This window comes from Artemia sp. Qi Xiang Cuo, chromosome 3 (assembly GCF_049724085.1).
Source record: "Artemia sp. Qi Xiang Cuo chromosome 3, ASM4972408v1, whole genome shotgun sequence".
Classification (NCBI taxonomy): domain Eukaryota; kingdom Metazoa; phylum Arthropoda; class Branchiopoda; order Anostraca; family Artemiidae; genus Artemia; species Artemia sp. Qi Xiang Cuo.
This window is the reverse complement of record NC_142796.1, coordinates 55,827,499-55,849,812: the sequence shown is the minus strand read 5'-3', so window position 1 is coordinate 55,849,812 and position 22,314 is coordinate 55,827,499. Positions and strand designations below refer to the sequence as shown.

General features: G+C 36.4%; 1 protein-coding gene across 1 annotated transcript in view; it reads right to left on the bottom strand.

The window, feature by feature from the left end:
- wake (ankyrin repeat and fibronectin type III domain containing protein wide awake) overlaps window positions 1-22,314 on the bottom strand; it is a 417,377-nt gene that overhangs the window by 139,953 nt on the left and 255,110 nt on the right. Inside the window, exon 7 of the mRNA XM_089086234.1 lies at window positions 17,510-17,617. Coding sequence (XP_088942360.1) covers window positions 17,510-17,617 — 108 coding nt within the window. The remainder of the gene's footprint in view (window positions 1-17,509; window positions 17,618-22,314) is intronic.

The following is a 22,314-nucleotide window of genomic DNA, read 5'->3' as shown; positions in this document are numbered from 1 at the left end:
CATGTTTGTCAACACCAAATAGTGTGAGAAACTAATAGTTGAAACAAATTGTTACATGAAGATACATCATCTAACATTGCGTTGCAAAATCTACAGCTGTCAACGTTTCGGTGACCACGATAACGCCAACGCTAAGTTGTTTTTTTGTTGTTTTTTTTTTCGGAGCGAAACTCAGTACTGGTTATGGCGTTTGGAGTTATTGCAAGGGTCACGTCCAAGACCGAAATTCCTCGCCAGTTTCGTATTTTCTTTGGCTAATTTTAAATGTTCTAATCTAAATGTTAAAAACCGTGTAAAGAGGATGAGGTTACACAGTAAACAATTTCTTGAACACCGGATTGACGAATATGACGAATATTTTCTTTTGTACTTAATATTGAAAATAAAAATGAAAATAATGGCAACATTTTGAAGTAATGAACTGTCAGTAATTAATATCATAATGCATGAAATATTCAGTTTAATTTTTTAGCTCTTTTTAAAGTTGTTCTATATGAGTATAGTATCCCAACGAACACATTTTTGGGTATTAACTAATTTCCTAACTGTAAGTAAAAAACAAAAGCCTACTGCGTCACTGGCCCTTAACTGAAAACGGATTATATTAAAAAAAATTTCTTTTCCAGTTCTTATAGTATTGAAAATAAAAATACAATTACAATGAAATAAATTCTTGAGCGGATGGATCTTTCAAAAATTAATAACATTATACATCAGATATACATTTTATGCTGTTTCTACTTTCCAATACGGTTCAATACGCATATAGTTCTCACTAAAGTGCCAATTACGCAGTAGGCTTCAGACTTTTACAGTGAGAAAAGGAGGTCATACCCAAACTCTTATTTGTGGTGATATCTGTTCGTTTCAAGCTTGATTTGCATATTCAATTTAAGTTTCACTCGTTTTAAGAATTATTTATTGATTTACATTAATATCTAATGTATGTTTGTTTGCATGTATTGTTTATTTAATTGCGGTTCGTTCTAGGTTTCATTTCTACTTCCATAGCAAAAATATGTTGTTTTTCGTTTTAAGCTTGATTTTCATATTCAATCTAAGCATTAATCGCTATGAGATTTATTTATTTATTTATATTATTACTTGTTAAATGTTTTTACTATGATTGTTTATTTAATTTCTGGTCGTTTTGGGTTCCATTTATTCTTTAATAGTAATTTCTGGTCGTTTTGAGTTTTGAATTTTAAAAGATATTTGTATCTGTTGAGCTTAAGTTTAAAATGGGCTTTAATTTTCTTTGAAAAATTTATTTTTCGGAAAGTTTTTTTTATTAATTTTTGGTCGCTTTTGATTGCAAAAAAATTCAAGTTTTTAAAAATTCCTTATTTCAAAATCAAAGTTTAAAAAATAATCAAATATTCATCGAAGTATAAAAACTGATATCAAAGTAACAATATCAAAGTAAAAATGGGTTTGTGTCAACCTCGGAGTTTGTATTATCTGATGTTTGAACTATTTTTAACAAAAATTGCTATCTCAAAATTTTTATCAGATGGGTTTGGTGAACAAGAGGTGTGGGTGGGGGGCTAATTGCTCTTTGGTCTCTTTTGAATCCTTTAAAGGGAAATAGAACTTCCTATTTTTAACCAAATCAGTCTTTGCTGAAGTTTAGACGATCACCCCTTCTATAAGAACCATATATACCCCTAGAGTGTAACTTACAACGCCTATCCCTGGGCCCTGGCGGGCTATGTCGACCCTGGAGTTTTGATATCTGATGGTTGAACTATTTTTAACAAAATAGTCACCTGAAATTTTTATCGAATGGGTTTATCCATCCGATAAACCCAAAGGCGTGGAGAGCGGTAAGGGCTAGTTGCCCTCTGATCTTTTTTTCCCTCTGAGAAAATGAACTACAACTTTTAATTTCCATTCAAATGAACCCTCTCTTAAGTTTGTACAAGCATACCTTCCATAAGAACCATATATGCCCCCAAAGCAATACTTACAACGCCTGCTCCGGCCCAGGGGGGTTGTGTCGACAGAGAAGTTTTTCTTATCTGACCTTTGAACTATTTTTAACGAAATGACCCTACGTAAAGGAGTTTTTTTTATATGATCTTTGAACTATTTCTAACAAAATGGCTGCCTCAAATTTTTTATCATATGTATTTGGGGAAAAAGGGCTTGGGGGCCAGTTGCCCTCTGACCACTTTTGACTCTTAAAAAAAGACAATAAAACTCTCGATTTCCAATCGAATGAGCCCCCTTTGAAGTTTATACGACGACCCCTTCTATATGAAGTGCCTCTAGGAAAAAAAATTAATGGAATTTGGGGGGGAGGCTAGCTGCCCTCCAATCACTTTTGACTCTTAAAAAGTGAATTACAACTTTCAATTTCCAATCAAATGAGCCCTCAAGGAATTTTATACGAGCATCCCTTCCATAACAACCATATATGCCCCCAGGGCATAACTTACAACGCCTACCCCCGGGCCCTGGGAGGCTGTGTTGACACCGGATTTTTTTTTTATCAGAACTTTGAACTATTTCTAACAAAATGTCTATCTAAAAAAAAAAATTCTGATGAATTTAGGGCATGGAGGAGGGGGGGTTAGTTGCCCTCCGATTTCTTTTGACTCTTAAAAAGTGAACAAGAAATTTCAATTTCAAATCAAATCAGCCCTCTCCGAAGTTTATACGAGCATCCCTTCCAAAAGAACTATATATGCCCCTATAGCATTACTCATAACACCTGCCTCCGGGCCCTGGCGGGTTCCGTCGACACAGGAATTTTTCTTATCTGACCTTTGAACTATTTTTAGTGAAATGGCTATTATAAAAATTCTATCAGATGGGCTTTGGGAAAAAAGGGTGTGTGGGGGAGGGGCTAGTTTCCCTAGGATATCTTTTGACTCTTAAAAATTGAACTAGAACTTTCAATTTCCAATCAAATGAGCCCCCTCTGAAGTTTATACAAGCATCCCTTTCATAAGAACCATATACGCCCCCAGGACCACTTACAACGCCTATTCCCCGGGCTCTGGGGGGAGGGGCTGTTATCTAATTTTTGAACAATTTCCAAAACACTGGCTATCTCAAAACTTGTAGCGGACGGATTTGGGGAAAAAAGAGCGTGGGGGGGGGGCTAGATTGACTCCCTTGACTCTTAAAAAGGGAACTAGAACTTTCAATTTCGAATCAAATGAGCCCTCTATGAAGTTTAAACAAGCATCCCTTTCATAAGAACCATATATGCCCTTAGTGCATAACTTAGAACGCCTTCCCCTGTGCCCAGGGGGGTTCTATTGACAACGGATTTTTTCTTATCCGACCTTTGAACTATTTTTAACAAGATATCTATCTCAAAATTTTCATTAGATGGGTTTTGAAAAAGAAGGCGTGGGGGGAGGGGGGCTAGTTACCCTCGGATCTCTTTTGACTATTAAAAGTGATCTCGAACTTTTAATATCTAATCAAATGAACCCTCTCTGAGGTTTATACGAGCATCCCTTTCATACGAACAACATATGCCCCAGGGCATAACTTACAGCGCCTGCCCCCGGCCCCTGGGGGGTTGAGACGAAACCTGAGTTTTTGTTATCTGACTTTTGATCAATTTTTAACTTAATGGCTATCTCAAAATTTCTGGCGGAGGAATTTGGGGAAAAAGGGGCGTGGGGGGCTAGTTTCCCAACGATCTCTTTTGACTATAAAAACTGAACCAGATCTTTCCATTTCCAATCAAATGAGCCATCTCTGAATTTTTACGAGCATCCCTTCAATAAGAACCATATATTCCCCCAGGGCATAACTTACAAGGCCTGCCCTCTGGCCCTGGGGGGCTGTGTTTACCCAATCAAATGATCCTTGTTTGAAGTTAGTACAAGCATCCCTTCTATGAGACCCATATATGCCCCCAGGGCATAACTTACAACGCCTGCCCCTGGGCCCTGGTGGGTTCTGTTGACATCGGAATTTTTGTTATATGATCTTTGAACTATTTTTAAAAAGATAGCTATATTAAAAATTTTATTGGATGCATTTGAGGGAAAAGGTTTGGGGGGGGGGGGAGCTAGTTACCCTCCAATATCTTTTGACGCTTAAAAAGTGAACTAGAACTTTGAATTTTCTATCAAATGAGCCCTCTTTGAAGTTTATACGAGCATTCCTTCCACAAGAACCATATATGCGCCCAGGGCATAACTTATAACCCTTGCCCCTGAAGACTGTGGAGGAGTGTCCTGCTCAAACAGATAATTTCCAGAACTTTCCACTACGTTGTACAAAATTGCTATATCAAAATTTTGATTGGATGTGTTCGGGGAAATGGCGGACGTGGAAGGGGTGTCAGTTGCCTTAGAATCACTTTCGACTATTAAAAAGAGAATTAGCCATTTGAATTTCCAATCGAATGAGCCCTTTCTGAAGTTTCTACGACAATGATGTCTATACAAAACCTTATATGCCCCCAGGGGATAACTTTCAACCCTCGCCCTGATCGCTATGAGGGGGTTCTCATCCTCGAAGACTTAGTTTCCAGAAATTAAAACTACGTTTAATAAAATGGCTGTCTAAAAATGTTGATTGGATGTGTGTGGAGGAAAGGTGGGCGTGAGAGGGGGGTTAATTGCCCTCAAATCACTTTCGAATATTAAAAAGGGCACTCGCCCTTTGCATTTCCAATCGAATGAGCCTGTTTTGAAGTTTCTACGACAACGCCTTCTATAAAAACCTTATATGACCCCAGGGTGTAATTTAAAACTCTTGCCTTGAGGGTTGTGGGGGAGTGTCCTCCTCAAAAACATATTTTCTACCTGGAAATCTACTACACTGAACAAAATGGCTATCTCAAAATTTTGATTGGATGTGTTTGGGGCAATGATCGGCGTGAGGGGGGGGGGGGGCTAGTTGAGCCTTTTTTGAAGTTTATATGAAAACGCCTTCAATAAAAACCTTATATGCCCCCAGGGCATAACTTAAAACCCTTGCCCTGAGGGTTGTGGGGGAGTGTCCTCCCCAAAAATATATTTTCTATCTAGAAATCAACTACGCTGAACAAAATGGCTATCTCAAAATTTTGATTGGATGTGTTCGGGGAAATGATGGCCGTGGGGGGCTAGTTGCCCTCCAATCACTTTCGACTATTAGGAAGGGTACTGGCCCTTTGAATTTCCAATCGAATGAGCCTTTTTTGAAGTTTCCACGACAACACCTTCTATAAAAACCTTATATGCCCCCAGGGTATAACTTAAAACCCTGCCCTGAGGGTTGTGGGGGAGTGTCCTCCTCGAAAATATATTTTCTATCTGGAAATCAACTACGCTGAACAAAATGGCTATCTCAAAATTTTGATTGGATGTGTTTGGGAGGATGATGGGCGTGGGGGACTATTTACCCTCCAATCATTTTTGGCCCTTAAAAAGGGCACTAGAACTCTCGATTTCCATTTGAATGAGCCCTCTTTAAAGTTTCTACGACGACCCCTTCCATATGAAGTGCCTCTGAGAAAAAAATTGATTATTATAATAATAATAATCATAGGCAGCGCGATAGCGCTGACTAAGTAAAGAACGATGTGGGCACAATGTATTATTTATTTTTTCTTCTCCATACCCGGGCACTTCGTATCGAAGGAGTTATCGTAGAAACTTTGAAAAGAGCTCATTCGATTGGAAATTGGAGTGGCTAGTTCCCTTTTTAATAGTCGAAAGTGATTGGAGGGCAACTATCCCCCCCACGCCAGTCATTCCCCGAAACACATCCAAGCAAAATTTTGAGATAGCCATTTTGTTCAGCGTAGTTGATTTCTAGATATAAAATATGTTTTTGAGGAGGACACTCTCCCACAACGCTCGTGGCAAGGGTTTCAAGTTATGTCCTGAGGGCATATAAGAACAATGTTTGCACAATGTATCATTTATTTTTTTTATTTTTTCTTCTTTAGAGCAGGGCACTTCGTATCGAAGAAATTGTCGTAGAAACTTCGAAAAGGGCTCATTCAATTGGAAATTGGAGTGGCGTGTGTCCTTTTTAACAGTCGAAAGTGATTGAAGGGCAACTAGATTGAATATGCCCCTGGGGGCATATAAGGTTGCACTTTGCTGAAAAAAATAAAAAGTTTTTACTTTTATAACTTTAATAAATCAAATAATATTAACATTTTAATTACTAAATATTAGTATATGTATATTAAACTAACAATGCATATTCATTTGATTTTTTTCAGTAAAGTGCAAATTTTGTTCAGGTTTTGTGCCCAACTTATGTTAATTTCTGCTCGTTTCAAGTTTAACTCGGTTATTTATTGTAATTTCTGTTCGTTTTGGGTTTCATTTATTTATCGATGCTGATTTGTGGTAGTTTCACGCATGGTAGATTTTTGATTTTATTTTTGCTAATTTTTTGTTTAATGGCGTTCTTTACTTTTGTTTGAAAAACTTATTTTATGGAAAAAAATTTTTTAATTAATAATAATAAAACATTGGAGCCGTATGGTCTTTACTATAGGCAACGCTATAGCGTTGCCTCTGACATGGCCCTTTCGTAGCCTCAAGACACCCAATTAAAATCTTAAGATGGCTATTTCGTCCAAAATAGTTGAAAGGTCGAATATATTTGCCTCCGAGAATGGCATAACCTCCATATTTACTAAAGCAATGTGCCAAAAGTTTACAATTGTGGTATATCACGGAAAAAGAAGACTTGCTCTAGTTGGGTGTACGATTGACACCAAACTTTCAGGGATCAGTGTCAAAGGGACGAATTATTTTTTTGTGGGAGGGAAAGGAAGTCCTGGAAAGGGACAAAAAACTTTTTGTCCTGATTAGTTTGAATCTTACAGTGACAATCCCTTGGGCCAAGAGCAACTTATTGCATAAGAAATGTTCCTTGGTACAGACACCCACAGAAGAGCTATGGAAGAAAAATCTGGTAAATTTAAATGGAATAGCGAGGTCATACAAGCCAAACGTAGCTAAATGTGCCTGGCTTTGATGATTCTTGGGAGTCTATCGGATCAAATTTGCAGCAATAGCTGCAACCTAGCAAAGAGCGAAAACCAGCCCATAGTAACTAAAAGTTTTAAAAAGCATTTTCAAAAACTGTCAAGTGAGAAAAAAAAATCATTTATAGCTGATTCAGGAGATGTAAATATTCTCTTGATTAATCTTAATAGTAAAATATTATTGCAAAATTATTTATAGTAATTTCGAAGAAGAGGCAGAAACCTCTTGAAAATTGCATCGAATCGACATAAAAAGGGCACTACTGGAATCACCATGGTCATAACCTCTCGCCGGAAAATTACAGCCGCTCACCTTAAACAACAAGGAAAAGTACTTTTTGGATGTGACACTTTCAATTTCTTCTTTGTTTTTCTCCACCGCTAGATGGGGCACTGGGACGCCGAAAACAGCTGTTTAAGGGCTCATTTGAAAGTTAATCTGTATATCTACGTGCTTTTAATATCTTCGACTTGACAACGGTATCATAAAGTGCCATATGGCACCCAAAGTATACTTCGGGTACCATTTTTGGAGTTGAAAGACCGGAAAGCAGAAACGGGTACCATCATAAAACCGCAGGCTCCGCGGCAAAAAAAAAAACAACAAAAAAACAACCTGAGATTTGAAATCCACCTCCTGTATACTCTCCCTCCAAGTCCCTTTATTAATTTTCATAAATAGTACGCTGACCGTCAGAACTAGCAGGATACTGTAACGTCATTAGAAATGGTTAATGGTTCAATACTTTTAGAGATGTTCAAGTGCCATATGGTACATTTTTATGCCGTTTCTGGAGCTGAAATTCTGAGAAGCATAGAAAGAGCATCGGGATAATCTCCACAGTTTTAATGTCCTTCAGTTTTCTAAAATCTCTATAAAATTTCACTATATTGTATGAATTTAACAGGTAAATATTTGTAATAATGACATTCAATTTTGAGAATTTCGATAAGAGCCTTGAAACCCCTAAAGTATGTTTACTAGAAAACAAGGCTTGCTCGAGTTTTTTAGAGAATGAAAATTGCATAGTTAAATTGATTCATTTCACGGTCGGTCAAAGACTATTGAGAGCTTAGCAAAATTAGTCTTTTATTTTCTGCCGCCTACTTAAGGATATTCTGCCCCTATTCCTGTTTCGCGACGTCGGTTTTGTGTTTTCAGGAAAGCGCTGTTTTTCTGAATTCCATAAATATAGGGAAATATCACGAGTCATTTTATTTGAAACAGTTTTCAATATGTTGTTTAAACTATGAAGCATTAATTTTTGTCGGTTTTAGTATTCAATCAATTTTTCAATTTATTCAATCAATAAACTTAACAAAATACACTTCAATATAAACTCCCCCGTAAGGCTCTATGGCCAGGGAAAAAAACAGGGAACAAATTCAACTTTACTCTTTTCTTTCATCAGAAAAAAACGATGTTTTTTTTAAATTAATTGATCAGTATAACTACCGAAACTTACCGTATAATTTACAGCGCAATCTCGAAAAATTTTGGCAAAATTCTAATGCCGCACCCTCAAAGCAGCCATAATATACAAGATTTTAGTTTATAAAGTCTTCCAAATAATCAAATACAAATTATTTTTCTAAGTTTTCATTATGCTTCTGTTCTCCTAGAATCCCAACACCAGTAAGTCCTTGCGCGTAATTCACAGTATACCATACAACAGTATACGTAAACGAACCCCTAGTGCCCATCTGAAAAGGGGCTAAGTGGGAATTCTTAGGGTAGCCTATTTGGTACTTATCTATTACATGAGAAACACTTGAGAATTTGGATCGCGAAAATCAGATGGGACATAACTCGTTAGTTTGGAATGCCTAATGACAGAATATAGTGTCTCACCATGGATGTTCAACTTAAGATTTGGGATTTGCCAAGGACCGATAAATGCAGAACTTCTTTCAACGCGATTCTTAAGGACTTTTCTGCGTTCTGGGCACATAATTCTAAGTTGTAGTTTTCACAATTTTGCCAAGAAAATATTATATACTCATCATATTTTGTTTTATTTCATTAGCATTAACCAAACTTCACTTCTCGAGTGTTTCTTGTACAATATTAATTAAAAAACTTTTTCCACAACATACGTTTTTCAAAGAAAAGTAAAGAACTCCATTAAACAAAAAATGAGCAAAAATAAAACCAAATAATCTACCAAGCGTGAAACTACCACAAATCAGCATCGATAAATAAATGAAACCCAAAACGAACAGAAATTGTCTGGAAATCAACTACGCTGAACAAAATGGCTATCTCAAAATTTCGATTGGATGTGTTTGGAGGAATGATGGGCGTGAGGGGGGGCTAGTTGCCCTCCAGTCACTTTCGACTTTTAAAAAGGGTATTAGCCCTTTGAATTTCCAATCGAATGAGCCTCTTTTGAAGTTTCCACGACAACGCCTTCTATAAAAACCTTATATGTCCCCAGGGCCTAACTTAAAACCCTTGCCCTGAGGGTTGTGGAGGAGTGTCCTCCTCAAAAATATATTTTCTATCTGGAAGTCAACTACGCTGAACAAAATGGCTATCTCAAAATTTTGATTGCATGTGTTTGGGGGAATGATGGGCCTGGGGGGCTAGTTGGCCTCCAATCACTTTCGACTGATAAAAAGGGCACTAGCCCCTCCAATTTCCAATCGAATGAGCCTTTTTCGAAGTTTATACGACAACTCCTTCGATACGAAGTGCCCGGGTATGGAGAACCAAAAAAAAAACATTGTGCCCACATCGTTATTTACTTAGGCAGCGCTAGCGCGCTGTCTATAATATAAGTACCGCCTATTCTACCAAGGACCTGTAAAAAAAAGAAAATAAAAAATCAAGGTTGCATTTTGAGTAGTTAGGATCAAAATCATAAACAATTTTTAACATTCTTAGCAGCATACAAGTAGCCTATACTAAATTTCAAAATTCAAAAAAGAAAAGTTTGACTTTTTGTTTAAATTCATTAAGAATTGCTCCAGAAACCTAAGGGCCATTTGAATGACAAGTATATTTAAAGAAATTTAGTACTTTAGCGTAAAGATCGAAGGATGAAGAAGGGGCAGCCCCCTGATATATGTAACAATTTCTGTTCTTTTTAAGTTTTAATGTTGCTCCTTACTTTCAGTTGAAAAACTTCTTTCTTTAAATTTAATTAGTAGATATAAGTACACGTCATCCCTGGCAATGCCAAGATAAGTAAGAAAAAACAACGGTTCTGGAAGTCAGCAAAACCTCTGTAGTGAACGGGTTTGGTTTCAATTGATTTTTGAAATTAGCGCTATTTCAATCCCGTATTAGTAAAATCTCGTTGAGGATAGGCCTGTAGTGGGACATTCTTTTGAAGAACTTAAGTTGCCCACTCTAACTTGTCCTAATAGAACCTTTTTACCTAAATTGCAATTTAAATTTGCTCAATAATTCTTTGCTTTAAGGTTAAATAAAATCACTCAGTTCTTAAGAGGGGCAATGAACGTATTCAATTTCCGATTTCTGAAGCTAAAAGACAATTATTGGAGGAGGAAAATAAGGAAATGCGGACAGATTAAGAAAGGAAAGAAATTGAACTGGGGGATTTTTTGAATGAATCTGTGATTGGGAACCAAAGGAGGTTCCAGCGGGTTAGGGGGTTTGAATCCCTCCCCTTCCGAAATTTTTGTCCGAGTTGCGAAAACGTATCAAAAATGCATACACAAAAATTTTAATGTATTTTTAAAAGCTTTTTTGTAGCCCCCCCCCCCGAAGAAAAATACTGCATGTGGCCTTGATGGGAAAGGCTTGATGGGAAAAGAACAGCCTGGTACTGTCCAAACTTATTTTAAAATAGACCAAACAGGTAAGTAGGAAGTTGGGTCACATTACCTTTCGAGATTTAATAAAAAAAAACATTTTATTTCACCTGAAAGTAAGGATCAACATTAAAAATTAAAACGAACAGATATTATTCCGTACATAAGGGGGGTTGTCACCTCTTGAATCCCACGATCGTTCCGCTGACGTTTTTAGTGCTTTAAAAAAGGTTCTTATTGCAAATCAATGGCCCTTGTGTTTCAGTAGTCGTTCTTACAGCAGTGAGACAAAAAGTCAAACTTTAGCTTTAAGAGTGAGGGATTGAGGAGGGGCAGCTCCATTCTCGTATACGGGATATTTCCAGTTCGTTTCAAGTTTCAATGTTGCTCCTTACTTTCAGTTGAAAGATTTTTTTATATATTTAATTTTTGAACGTTTTTCAAACCATGCCAGAAAAAAACACTCCCCTCTCTCTGGAAAATTAAACCGATAAATCCCCCACCCTTATAAAATACCCCTTGAAGAATTTCCGAATATTTTCCAATTACAATTACTACATCTAAACAATGGGCAAATTCCATAGCCTAGAGCCCTTTCCCCGCAGGCTGTGCGGGGTCCTGTAATCCCCAGAGCCATAGTTGTTGGAACTTTCAACCAGGTATGGAAAAAGATTCAAAGCTGCCAGTAGTAGAATTTGAGAGAATTCCAAAAACTGCCGACATTTTGGCAGCACAACTTGTGTTTTGACAGCTTTTCTTTTAGCAAAAAGTATTTTTGTTTGTAAAAATGGTATTTTTGGTATTTTCAGACAAAATATGCCAAAAAAATTCTAGAGCTGAGCAGTAGCATTGCTACTTTGCTACATCTAAACCACTGTATATACAATTAGTCAGTAAGTTTACCGCAGATGATTTCTGGCTCTTCATTCTCGGTGCGAACAAAAAGCTCCTCCCACTTCTCCATGCATTAGCGGGATAGTGGGTATGCGTCAGTCAATGAGAAATGGTTCGAAGTTGTGTTATTCGAAATTGCGAAAGCCGAAAAAAACTTGGTGAGCCGACCAAGTGGTTTGCAAATGTCCCACCTCACAGGTATGACTTAATTTATATACAAATTATGACTTAATCTATTATTTATATACAATGGACTTAACTGATTGGCCTATGTAGAATTTCTAAGAAAGGGGGCCGGGGGTTGACGAAGTTTGTGAACATAAGGCATTTTTTTCTTCTAATAACTGATGGAATAGATGTGATGGTTTCAGGGGCGGATCCAGGATTTTTTGGTGGGGGGGGGGCAAAATAGGTTGATCCGATAAACTTAGGCTACGTTAGGAGCAAGTTTAATTAATGCAAACTTGCGTTAATTAGGTAAATTACGCTACTTTAGACTACGTTAGGGGGGGGGCCTTCGACCCCCCCCTCTGGATCCGCCACTGGATGGTTTATAAATTTTTTTTCACGTCGTGATATTTATTTTCTCAGATTGTAGTTCCTGTGAAACTTGAAAAAGGCTAATTACCTGTGTTGGCGGAGAGCCGAGACGCGATAAGACTAGTTTCGTTTTCAATCAATGTTTTCGTATGAAACGGGCAGCCCTTTCCTGAACTTTGAAGAATAAACACCTCTGTTTGAAAATCTTTGCACTTTGTGAATTTAGATAGCGATAAGGGTTCCTGACCTAACCTGTGCAACCTACTGCAAAATACTTGATAATCTCAATTCAAAATCAACCGAACAATTCAAAATCAATTGTAGACAGAGAAAAGCATCTAGGTGCGTACAAACAGCTCCTCTCATTTGATGTGCCATCAGCGTTCCAATTACCCTGGAACGCTTATTTTGGCAGAAACTTTCTCAAAATGCCTTTGAAACCAACTCGAGACTTCGAAACTTACTTGTAATTCCTAAAAACACCTAATAATAACATTGCACTACTAATTACCGATTTTTATATATGTATTGAAATAATTATATATTATATATACAGTGTATATTATATATACAGTGATCTAAACAATGGGCAAATTCCATAACCTACAGCCCTTTCTCCGCAGGCTGTGGGGGTCATGTAATCCCCAGAGCCATAGTTGTTGGACCTTTCAACCAGGTATGGAAAAAAATTCAAGGCTGCCAGTAGCAGAATTTGAGAGAATTCCAAAAACTGCCGACAATTTAGCTGCACAACTTGTGTTTTGACAGCTTTTCTTTTAGCAAAAAATATTTTTATACGTAAAAATGGTATTTTTGGTCTTTTCAGACAAAATATGCCAACAAATTCTAGAACTGCCAAGTAGCATTGCTACTTTGCTACCCCACTTTTTGCACAGCGGCTATCAACTATGCTGAACAAAATGGCTACCTCAAAATTTTGATTGGATGACTTTGGGAAAAAGGGGCGTGGGAGAGGGGCTAGTTGCCCTCCAATCCTTTTGGTCACTCAAAAGGAACACTAGAACTTCCAATATCCATTTGAACAAGCCCTCTCCTGACCTTGTCGGGCCGTTGGTTCAATATGATACCCCTGGGGAAAAACAACGACAACAATCAATAAACAGTTATACCTCTACCTCTACAATAGGATTCTCTGATATGCTGAATCTAATGTTGTGATTTTCATCAAGACCACTTGACTATTTGGGGGTATTTCCCTCCTTCTTCGAAAATCAGGCAAATTTTCGCAGGCTCCTAACTTTTGATTGGTAATATATTTATATTATCAAACAGTTCGTGGTAACGAACTGTAAGTAAGGAGCGACCCGGCTCAATGGTAACCGGAAGTCAAAAAAACAGAATTTTGATACCAATAGATACATCAAAAGAATCAGATTTTAATTGTGATTTAAAACATAAAAATTTCATCAAGTTTAATCTTACCCAACAAAAGTTACGCGCCTGAGAAAATTTGGCTTATTTTCGAAAAAAGGGGAAAAGACCCTCTAAAATAGATAGAAACCTACTGTAGAGGTTTCAAGCTCCTATCTACAAAAATGTGGAATTTTCCATTTTTTGCCAGAAGAAAGGTCAGGGATGCGTGTTTATTTGTTTTTTTGTTTTTTTTTTCTTTTTCCCAGGGGTAATCTTACTGACCAAGTTATCCAAGAACGTCATGGGAAGGTTCATTGGAACAAATACTAGAATTTATAGGGCCCTTTTTAGGTGACCAAAAAAATGGAGGGCAACTAGGCCCCCTCCCACGCTCATTTTTTACCCAAAGTCACCCGATCAAAATTTTGAGATAGCCCTTTTGTTTAGTATGGTCGAAAATACGATAACTATGTCTTTTAGGATGACATCATCCCCCGAAGCCCCCAGGGGGAGGGCTGAAAGTTATGAACTTTACCCAATGTTCACATATAGCATTGGTTATTGGGAAGTATACAGACGTTTTCAGGGGGAGTTTTTTCTGGTAGTGGGGGTGGGGGTGGGTCGGGGGTTATGTGAGAGGATCTTTCCATGAAGGAAGTTTTCATGGCGGAAAGGACATTGCTATGAAGGGGGCGCCGGGCTCCCCAGCATTATTTAAAAACAAAATCAGAAATGAAATATAAAAAAACAAGTTTTTCAACTGAAAGTAAGGAGCAACATCAAAACTTAAAACGAACAGAAAATATTAGCTATATGATTGGGTTCACCCCCTAGTCAATACCTCGCTCTTTAAGCTAAACATTTTTTGGTATTTTCGTAAGAGCTATTTATTCTAATTCACGGCCTTTGTGACTAAGGGGTCATTTTTAAAAAATTGGAGAAAAATTCGAACTTTGGCTTAAAGAGCAATGTATTTAATATGGGGCGGACCCACTAATATGCGTCTTAAAAATATATGAATATAGAAGTTCGTTACGTAATTTAATTCGTAAGTTACGTATATTTATTACTAATAAAAACGTTCGTAAATAAAATTCAACAAGTTTCGAGAAAGCCATTTAACCAAATAAAAGTAAAATTAATATACATATTTTGTTTTAGTTATTCATGTACGGTGAGCCAAAATCAAAACCTGCATTAATTCAAAAACGTTCAAAAATTAAATAAAAAAAACAAGTTTTCTTAACTGAAAGTAAGGAGCGACATTAAAACTTAAAACGAACAGAAATTATTCCGTATATGAAAGGGGCTGTTTCCTCCTCAGCGCCTCGCTCTTTACGCTAAAGTTTGACTTTCTCACAACTCTTTTTTTTATAAATAATAAAAAAACTTTAGCGTAAACCGCGAGGCGCTGAGGAGGGGACAGCCCCTGTCATATACGGAATAATTTCTGTTCGTTTTAAGTTTTAATGTCACTCCTTACTTTCAGTTAAAAAAGCTTGTTTTTTTTATCTAATATATATTTAGAATCAGAAAAAAAGACAGTTCTTTTAATGTATTAATTGTTATAAAATTCCTTTTATTAGAGTTTCGGTTACTATTGGGCCGAGTCAATCCTTACATGTAGTCCGTTACCACGAACTGTTTGATATCAAGCTTTTTACAATTTTCTCCTATATTTTTCTACAAATGGAGGCTTGCTATCATTCCTAATAAATTTTTAGAGGGATTTTTATATTATATCAGGAGCAAGACGAAAGGTTATATGTCCCAACTTTATTGTTCCACATTACAGCGAATATAAGGTGGTTAAGATTTCTGTGGAACAATGTTTTTTCCTAAATAGTAAAAATATAGAAAAAGTACAAATTATTGCCCTATAATTCCGTGTTAGAAAGTGTGTTGCAGTTCCATTCTTTTTCTTGTGATGTATTTTTGCAAGCTGATGACATCATTCCAAGTCCTAATTCTGGATAGTAGATTTTAACAATCATGGTTCTAGCCCATAGTGACCAAAAATTTTAAAACGCGTTTTGAAAAAAAGAGACTGTCGAGTGAAGGAAAATCACCGTTTGAAGTGTTATGGTAGCTATTATTGCGCTTAGTTTTTATAGTAAAATCTTATTGCGAAAATAAATTTGCCGGAATTTCGAAAGATGGCCTGAAAACCCTTGAAGATAGTGCCGGCCATTGGGATCGCCATTGTCGAAAACTCCTTACAGGTAAGTTACAGCCCCCTACCCACCTTGAAAGAGGAGAACCACTTTTTTGTATGGGTAGCACTGACGTGTTGTCTTTTTTCTTGTAAAACCTGATTGGTTTTAAAAGCATACTAAGCATACCTCAAATGACTATTTTGCACGATGAATGTATTATTCGAAGCTTTATTGGTTTTTTGTATAAAATTTTAAGCGAGTAAATAAACGAAAATTTCTTGGGTTCTTCAAAAACTCAACATTTTTATTTTGATTTTTCCGCATCTTTTTATGAAGAAATTCTCTGTTTCTCTGTGGAGTTAGGGTCCAGAAATAACAGAAAGTAAGGCATAGAATAAAAAAAAACTTTCATATATGATCAGTCATAATCTAACTAGATAAAATTCAGAGACAAGGAGATGACCATCCTAGCTATTTTCAATATATTTCTGAATTCAAGCAATAATACTGTATAATGTTTGGGTCACATTATAGTCACCCTTGTCGATACAATCACAATTACGCACTGTTACAAAGGCCGCACGGATCGGCTACGCATGTTCCATCACACTTCGATTCTCCTGTTCTAAATTAGCCTGATGATCCTGCTGATCACTTCAATTCCCCTGTTCTAAACTAACCTGATGGACCTGCTGATCACTTCGATTCCCCTGTTCTAAATTAACCTGATGATCCTGTTAATCACTTCGATTCTCTTATTTTCAAACAACCTGATGAACCTGCTGAACACTTCAATTCTTCTGTTCTAAATTAACCTGCTGATCATTCCGATTCTCCTGTTCTAAATTAACGTACGTGGAATACGTGGAATATTCCACGTAGCAATAATGCGTTGAGAAAACCTCTCGTTTAGAGGAAACTTCGTTGAGAAACCTCTCTTTCCCTGGAGGGGAATTCTCTGCTATAGGTCGTCTAGACGAGTAGCACTACGGCCAGTGTATAGAGCAAAGAAAAATGTGTTATTAGTTTCGAACTAAAACCTGGCAGGTAAGCATAACTTTTATTAAAGAAAGAAAAACGAGCAAAAATGGGGTTTTTATAGGCCAAATGAAGATACTGACAAAACGAAGCGAATATTTCGAGAGGACAAACGCCTCTCTTCTTCAGCGCGAAACGAAACGATGTATCAATAAAAGCCAAAAATTAAAAGAATTAAAACCAAATACCTAACAACCATAAAAGCGAGTTATTCGCCAATATCCGCGATTTGCACAAAATCCAAAAAATATGATCTGCCATCGACGGATACTAGCGAACAATCCGTCGATGGCATCCGTCGATGGCAGATCACATTTTTTGGATTTTGTGCAAATCGCGGATATTGGCGAATAACTCGCTTTTATGGTTGTTAGGTATTTGGTTTTAATTCTTTTAATTTTTGGCTTTTATTGATACATCGTTTCGGTTCGCGCTGAAGAAGAGAGGCGTTTGTCCTCTCGAAATATTCGCTTCGTTTTTTCAGTATCTTCATTTGGCCTATAAAAACCCCATTTTTGCTCGTTTTTCTTTCTTTATGTGATGTCAGGCCAATGTGGTTTAAGAAATTATATATTTTATTCTGGGGGGAAGGCAAAAAGAAAATAAATTTTATCTTATAATTTCGATAAGAAGTTCCCAGGAATTCAGGAAAATTAGGATTGAGATAGCCAGACTCCAAACACCTACCCTGCGTAGGTCCCTGACATTAGCATAGTCTAGGCCTATAGTCTGTAAGTCATACAAAGTTTCAAACTCTCACCTTGCAAGTGTATATTGATTTTATTGAGTTTTTCCATCTTCTTTAATTCATTCCTAGACAAGTTTAAACTTTCCACGATTGCCAATCCGACGTCTCCCTTTTGACGCTCTGAAACAAACACATTAGTAACTATTAAATTATTTAATCCTATTTAAACGCCTTTTCGTGTTTGTCTTTGTGAAGACAGGACACTATTGGGAGAAAAGTTGTTGAGAGTTTGAAATGTCAAGGAAAGAAATATGAAATTTTATTTGTTATTGATTTTCATATATTTTTTTTTAACAAAACTCCTGCCCACATTTTATTAATCGTAAAGACCATCTTTAGCTGACGAAGTAGAAAGGTTCTTAAAACCTTTAAACAAAGAAAAAAAGATGCTTAGGTAACTTTTTCTTTGTTCTCTTTAATTTTTCCTTTCCCGTTTTCATTTTCATTCGAAGTTCTTCTTTTTTAGCAGGCATGTATAAAAGAACTGATGGGGGGGGGCTTAAAAATAGCAGTAAAACAGGCAAATTTACAAAAAAAAGAAATTTCAGAATTTCACACGGAGAACCAAAGCCGAAGCTCCCCTTCCCCCTGCGTTCGTGAATGCTTTTATGATTCCTTTCCACGCTCTCTTGGCCTATTTTATCTTCGTAACTGTGATCTAAGCAAATATATTTTAATCTTTGTATGTTCTTTAACCTTTTTAGTGTTTTTCACACCTTTTTGTTCTTGATTTTGAAATCTTTATTTTGTACATTCGGAAAGATGTTTTTTTGTCAGGCTTCAATTCAGGGTTCAAAGTATATATGTCTCCATATGTACAACGCGCACTTTAAGCAGGTTGGAAACCTTTGTAAGTGCAAATCCATCGAAAAACTCGACATTCTTACATTTTGACCCATCACTTCTAACACTTTTCATATAATTGACCTTTTTCCCGTAAACGATGTTTGCGTTTTTGGATGCAAAGACGATTGGAGTAAAATATTTTCATTTTCTCCAAGTCTCCCCCTCTCCATAAAATAATACATTCGACACATCGAATGTATTCCGACACATCCAGTACAAATTAATTCCAGTAAACTGCACAACCGTATTTCTGCGTACAACCGATTGTATTAACAGATTGGTACACTGTAAAAAATGTACAACCGATTTCTGCTTAACTAATAAAATAATAAAATATTAATACAACTATTATTCTCAATGTCAAGTTCCTCCATAGAGTGAAACGTGTTTGATCACGGGCCATTTTTTTTTGGGGGGGGGGCTTCAACAATAAACTTTTAGTCTGGTTCAAATCATACTATTTCGATGTACATCACGTAGCCTTAAGCACCAATAGGAGGGGAAATAAACTGATTGCTTGAATTGGTTAAGTAGAAACCAACAAAAATATTTATATTTTAAAAATAAGAAAAACCGCAGAAATTCAATTTCTAATAAAAAAGACATCCATATGCCGTTACGCAGTTTTTAGTAGTAGTGGGCAACAAAATTAAAAAAAGAAACACGGGAAAAAATCAGCAAAAAAAAGCAAAAAACATATGAGATCAAATAGCTTAACAAATTGTAGCTTTCCTTTGAAGGTGTAGTTGTATTTGGTATCAGCATGCTATTAGTTTTTGAATTATTATGAACGATTAGTGTTGTCTAATTTAACTAACTAGTTTTGCTTATTTTTTCAATGGTTCAATTTGGCAACGCTGACAAAATACAATACTACCCTAAGAACTTTATACTGTTTAACAACGAAAAGAGGGATCTTGGGAAATTGCGGTTTTCGCGTATAAATAGACATAAGTTTGGTCCCGGGGACTAAAATATTTTGACTATTTTTATATATATTGACTAGTTTAATGACTTAACTAAAACACGGTTTTGTAACCAAAATGGAAATTGGAAAAAGTACCTCTTTTGTGGGCTTTGGGATTTTTTGTTTTGTTTCACCTTGGGACTTTTTTGTAGTGGATTTATTGCGATCGTTTAAAAGTATGCTCAAAATGTTCATACGGTAAGATATTAGCTAAACGAATAAATTTTTTAGGGTTTTGATGATTCAGGGGGGAAGAACAAGCTTGAAAATTAATGTCAGGAAGACTAAGTCGCTTAGACTAGAAATAAATGAGAGTGATGATTTGATGTTAGGTAAGCAGAAGTTTCGTCAAGTGGATAGATTAACTTACATAGGTAGTATAGCGGCAGAATGGCTGCCTTGTATGCATGTGGTCGCTGGTTTCCCACAGGTGACAGATTTCTTTTATTAAAATTTGACTTACTTTTATTTCAACACTTATCTCCAATAAGAAAAAACAAGCGGATTAAGGGAGAATAAAACTTGGGAAAACTTGGAATCTTGGGAAATTGCGGTTTTCACGTATAAAAAGACATGAGTTTGGTCCCGGGGACTAAAATATTTTTATTTCAATTTCCTTGGTAATTTAAATTACAACCGTCCAATACTTAAACTCTATACCTAATGCGTTTTGATTTGGGGCAGCAGAGTCTCGGGCGTTAAACGAATACAATTCAACTCGTAAATTCGATAGTTCAATTTGCCAATCGAGTCTCTTACTAACCCAGGAATTTCTTATCCTCTTTATGACAAGCAGACTCATAGAACAGCGTCACAAATTTTAGACATATCCAAAAGATTAAAAAAATCATTTAAATTTGATTCGCGAATTCGATTATCAATCGATTTGCAAATCGAGTTCCTAACTAACCAAACAACTTGTTATCTTCCTTTGGGCAAGTATAGACACACGGAACGGCATTACAAATTTTAGACATATCCAAAATATCGAAACAAATCAGTTAAACTAAAGTACATTTGGCAAATGGCAATATTAAATCCAAAAATGAAAGTTTCGAGAAAACAAAACCACTAAAATGGCTTCACAATAACATACAAGCATTGTTTAACCTCCTGATTAGGCTAATTGTAATTGGGTGCTTTATAGATTTTTGAAATTTGAAGCAGTCACTAAACTACTCTTTGTAATTTATTCGTAAACAATGGTCTACAAGGGGTTACTCACTTTCTGCCAACTAATGTATATCTCGAAGTACCACGTGTGCCACAAAGCTCCACCATGTGTGGTACAGCGTGAGACAATCCCCAAAGCGCTTGGTACCTTTCCACCTCGCTTGGTATACTTTCATCACACTTGGCACGCGCCAACTGGCGTACGGTATTCCTGAAAGTTGGCGACTCTCGGTAGTCTTAAAAGCAACTAGATATCAAAGTATTTCAACACCGCACGTGCCAGATTTAGGATTTTATAGAATTTTATTTACACCAAGCACATGCAAAATTTTCAAGGGTCTGTTGGAGGAGGATGGGGCATATTTAAGCAATATTGCACTTGCGTCGTCTTGTCTGGGAGAGAGATAAAGCTCAGGGATTTATTTTCATGCGACCGAACATGGGATATTAAATATATCAAGGAAACGATCAAGAGGATAGAGGTATCTAGTGAAAGGACAAGAGGGAGGTCGGGGTGGGGTTTCTTCACTTAAACCAAAATTTGCTTGAATCATGAAAACAAAGTTTCATTTTGGCAGAATAATTTTTGTCTAAGTTATAGATGAGAGGCCATGAGTGAGTTTTCAGGTCATAATTTTTTAATTTTTAACGGGGTAAGGCTTCAACAGACAAATCTTGTTTCTGGGAGATGCCCTCGTCCTTTCTAGTACTCTGTAGGTAAGAACCTATAAAAGGAATAACGTTACAGGGGTCTACATTTTGACTGAATCAGTCAAAATTGCAAAAACAGGCGAATAGTATGACAACAAATGAAAATGTGGAAAAATACTGACATTTCTAAAGGAAGTGGCTGGGAACCTAGACAAAAAAATTAAGTTCGAGTCATGAACTGAAACAAGCACCTTGCAAAATTTGTGGAACGTGTAAAAAAAAAATCAGGAAAAGTAGTTTGGGGGCGAAATTCCACCAAACTCGAAGTAGTTTTGCTCACTCTTTAATTGTAAAAATAAACAAAAACTTGTTGTGCGCAATGTGTCAATAACATCGTTTCTGTTCTAATTACCAAAATGAGGGCATTATATAAAGCTGTATACTATTTATTTTCATTTTTTAATTCTGTCTTATTTGAATTCTCGAGTTAAAAATGCCAAAAACCTTACTTTCACTTTCCTATAAAATTATGAACATACGAGATATGCTCTCCCGTTTTTGGACACAAAGATATTAAATCAAATTCAATAGATTCCACTGCACTAATACAAAAAGGTAGATTAGTAAAATAAATTAAGAATTGTTGCTTTTTTTGCTTTATCCAAGAAACAAAAGTGAAACTGTAAATTTATTTTTTTTGAAATAATGTTCCTTTTGTCTTAACTTCAGTAAACTTTAAATATCCAACAGACCTTTTTTTTGGTTTGGTTGTTTTGATTTTGTAATATTTAATTTTGTCGTTTTATCACTTTGTTCAGAAAACAGTGGGAAACTTTCTTTTTGAAAATAATTTTCCTCTTGTCTTACCCGGTGGCGTAAGGGGGTGCAGGGTGTGCGAACTACCTGGAGTAGCACTTTCCAGGAGACAACACAAAGGAAAGAGAAGAAGAGAACAAAAAGAGAGGAGGAAAGTAGCACTAAAGTATATTACCGCCGAAGATCGAGATCGGTATTGCATTTCATATGCAATAGGCGGTTGTAAAAGCTTAGAAAAGCGCTCTCTCGATTCAAAATTGAGTTTTTCAGTCCTTTTTTAAGAGTCGAAAGTGATTGGATTAAAATACATTTTTTCTAGGCTCAGGTTGACAAACCTCCCTTTGGTCTCCATTGAACAGGAAGT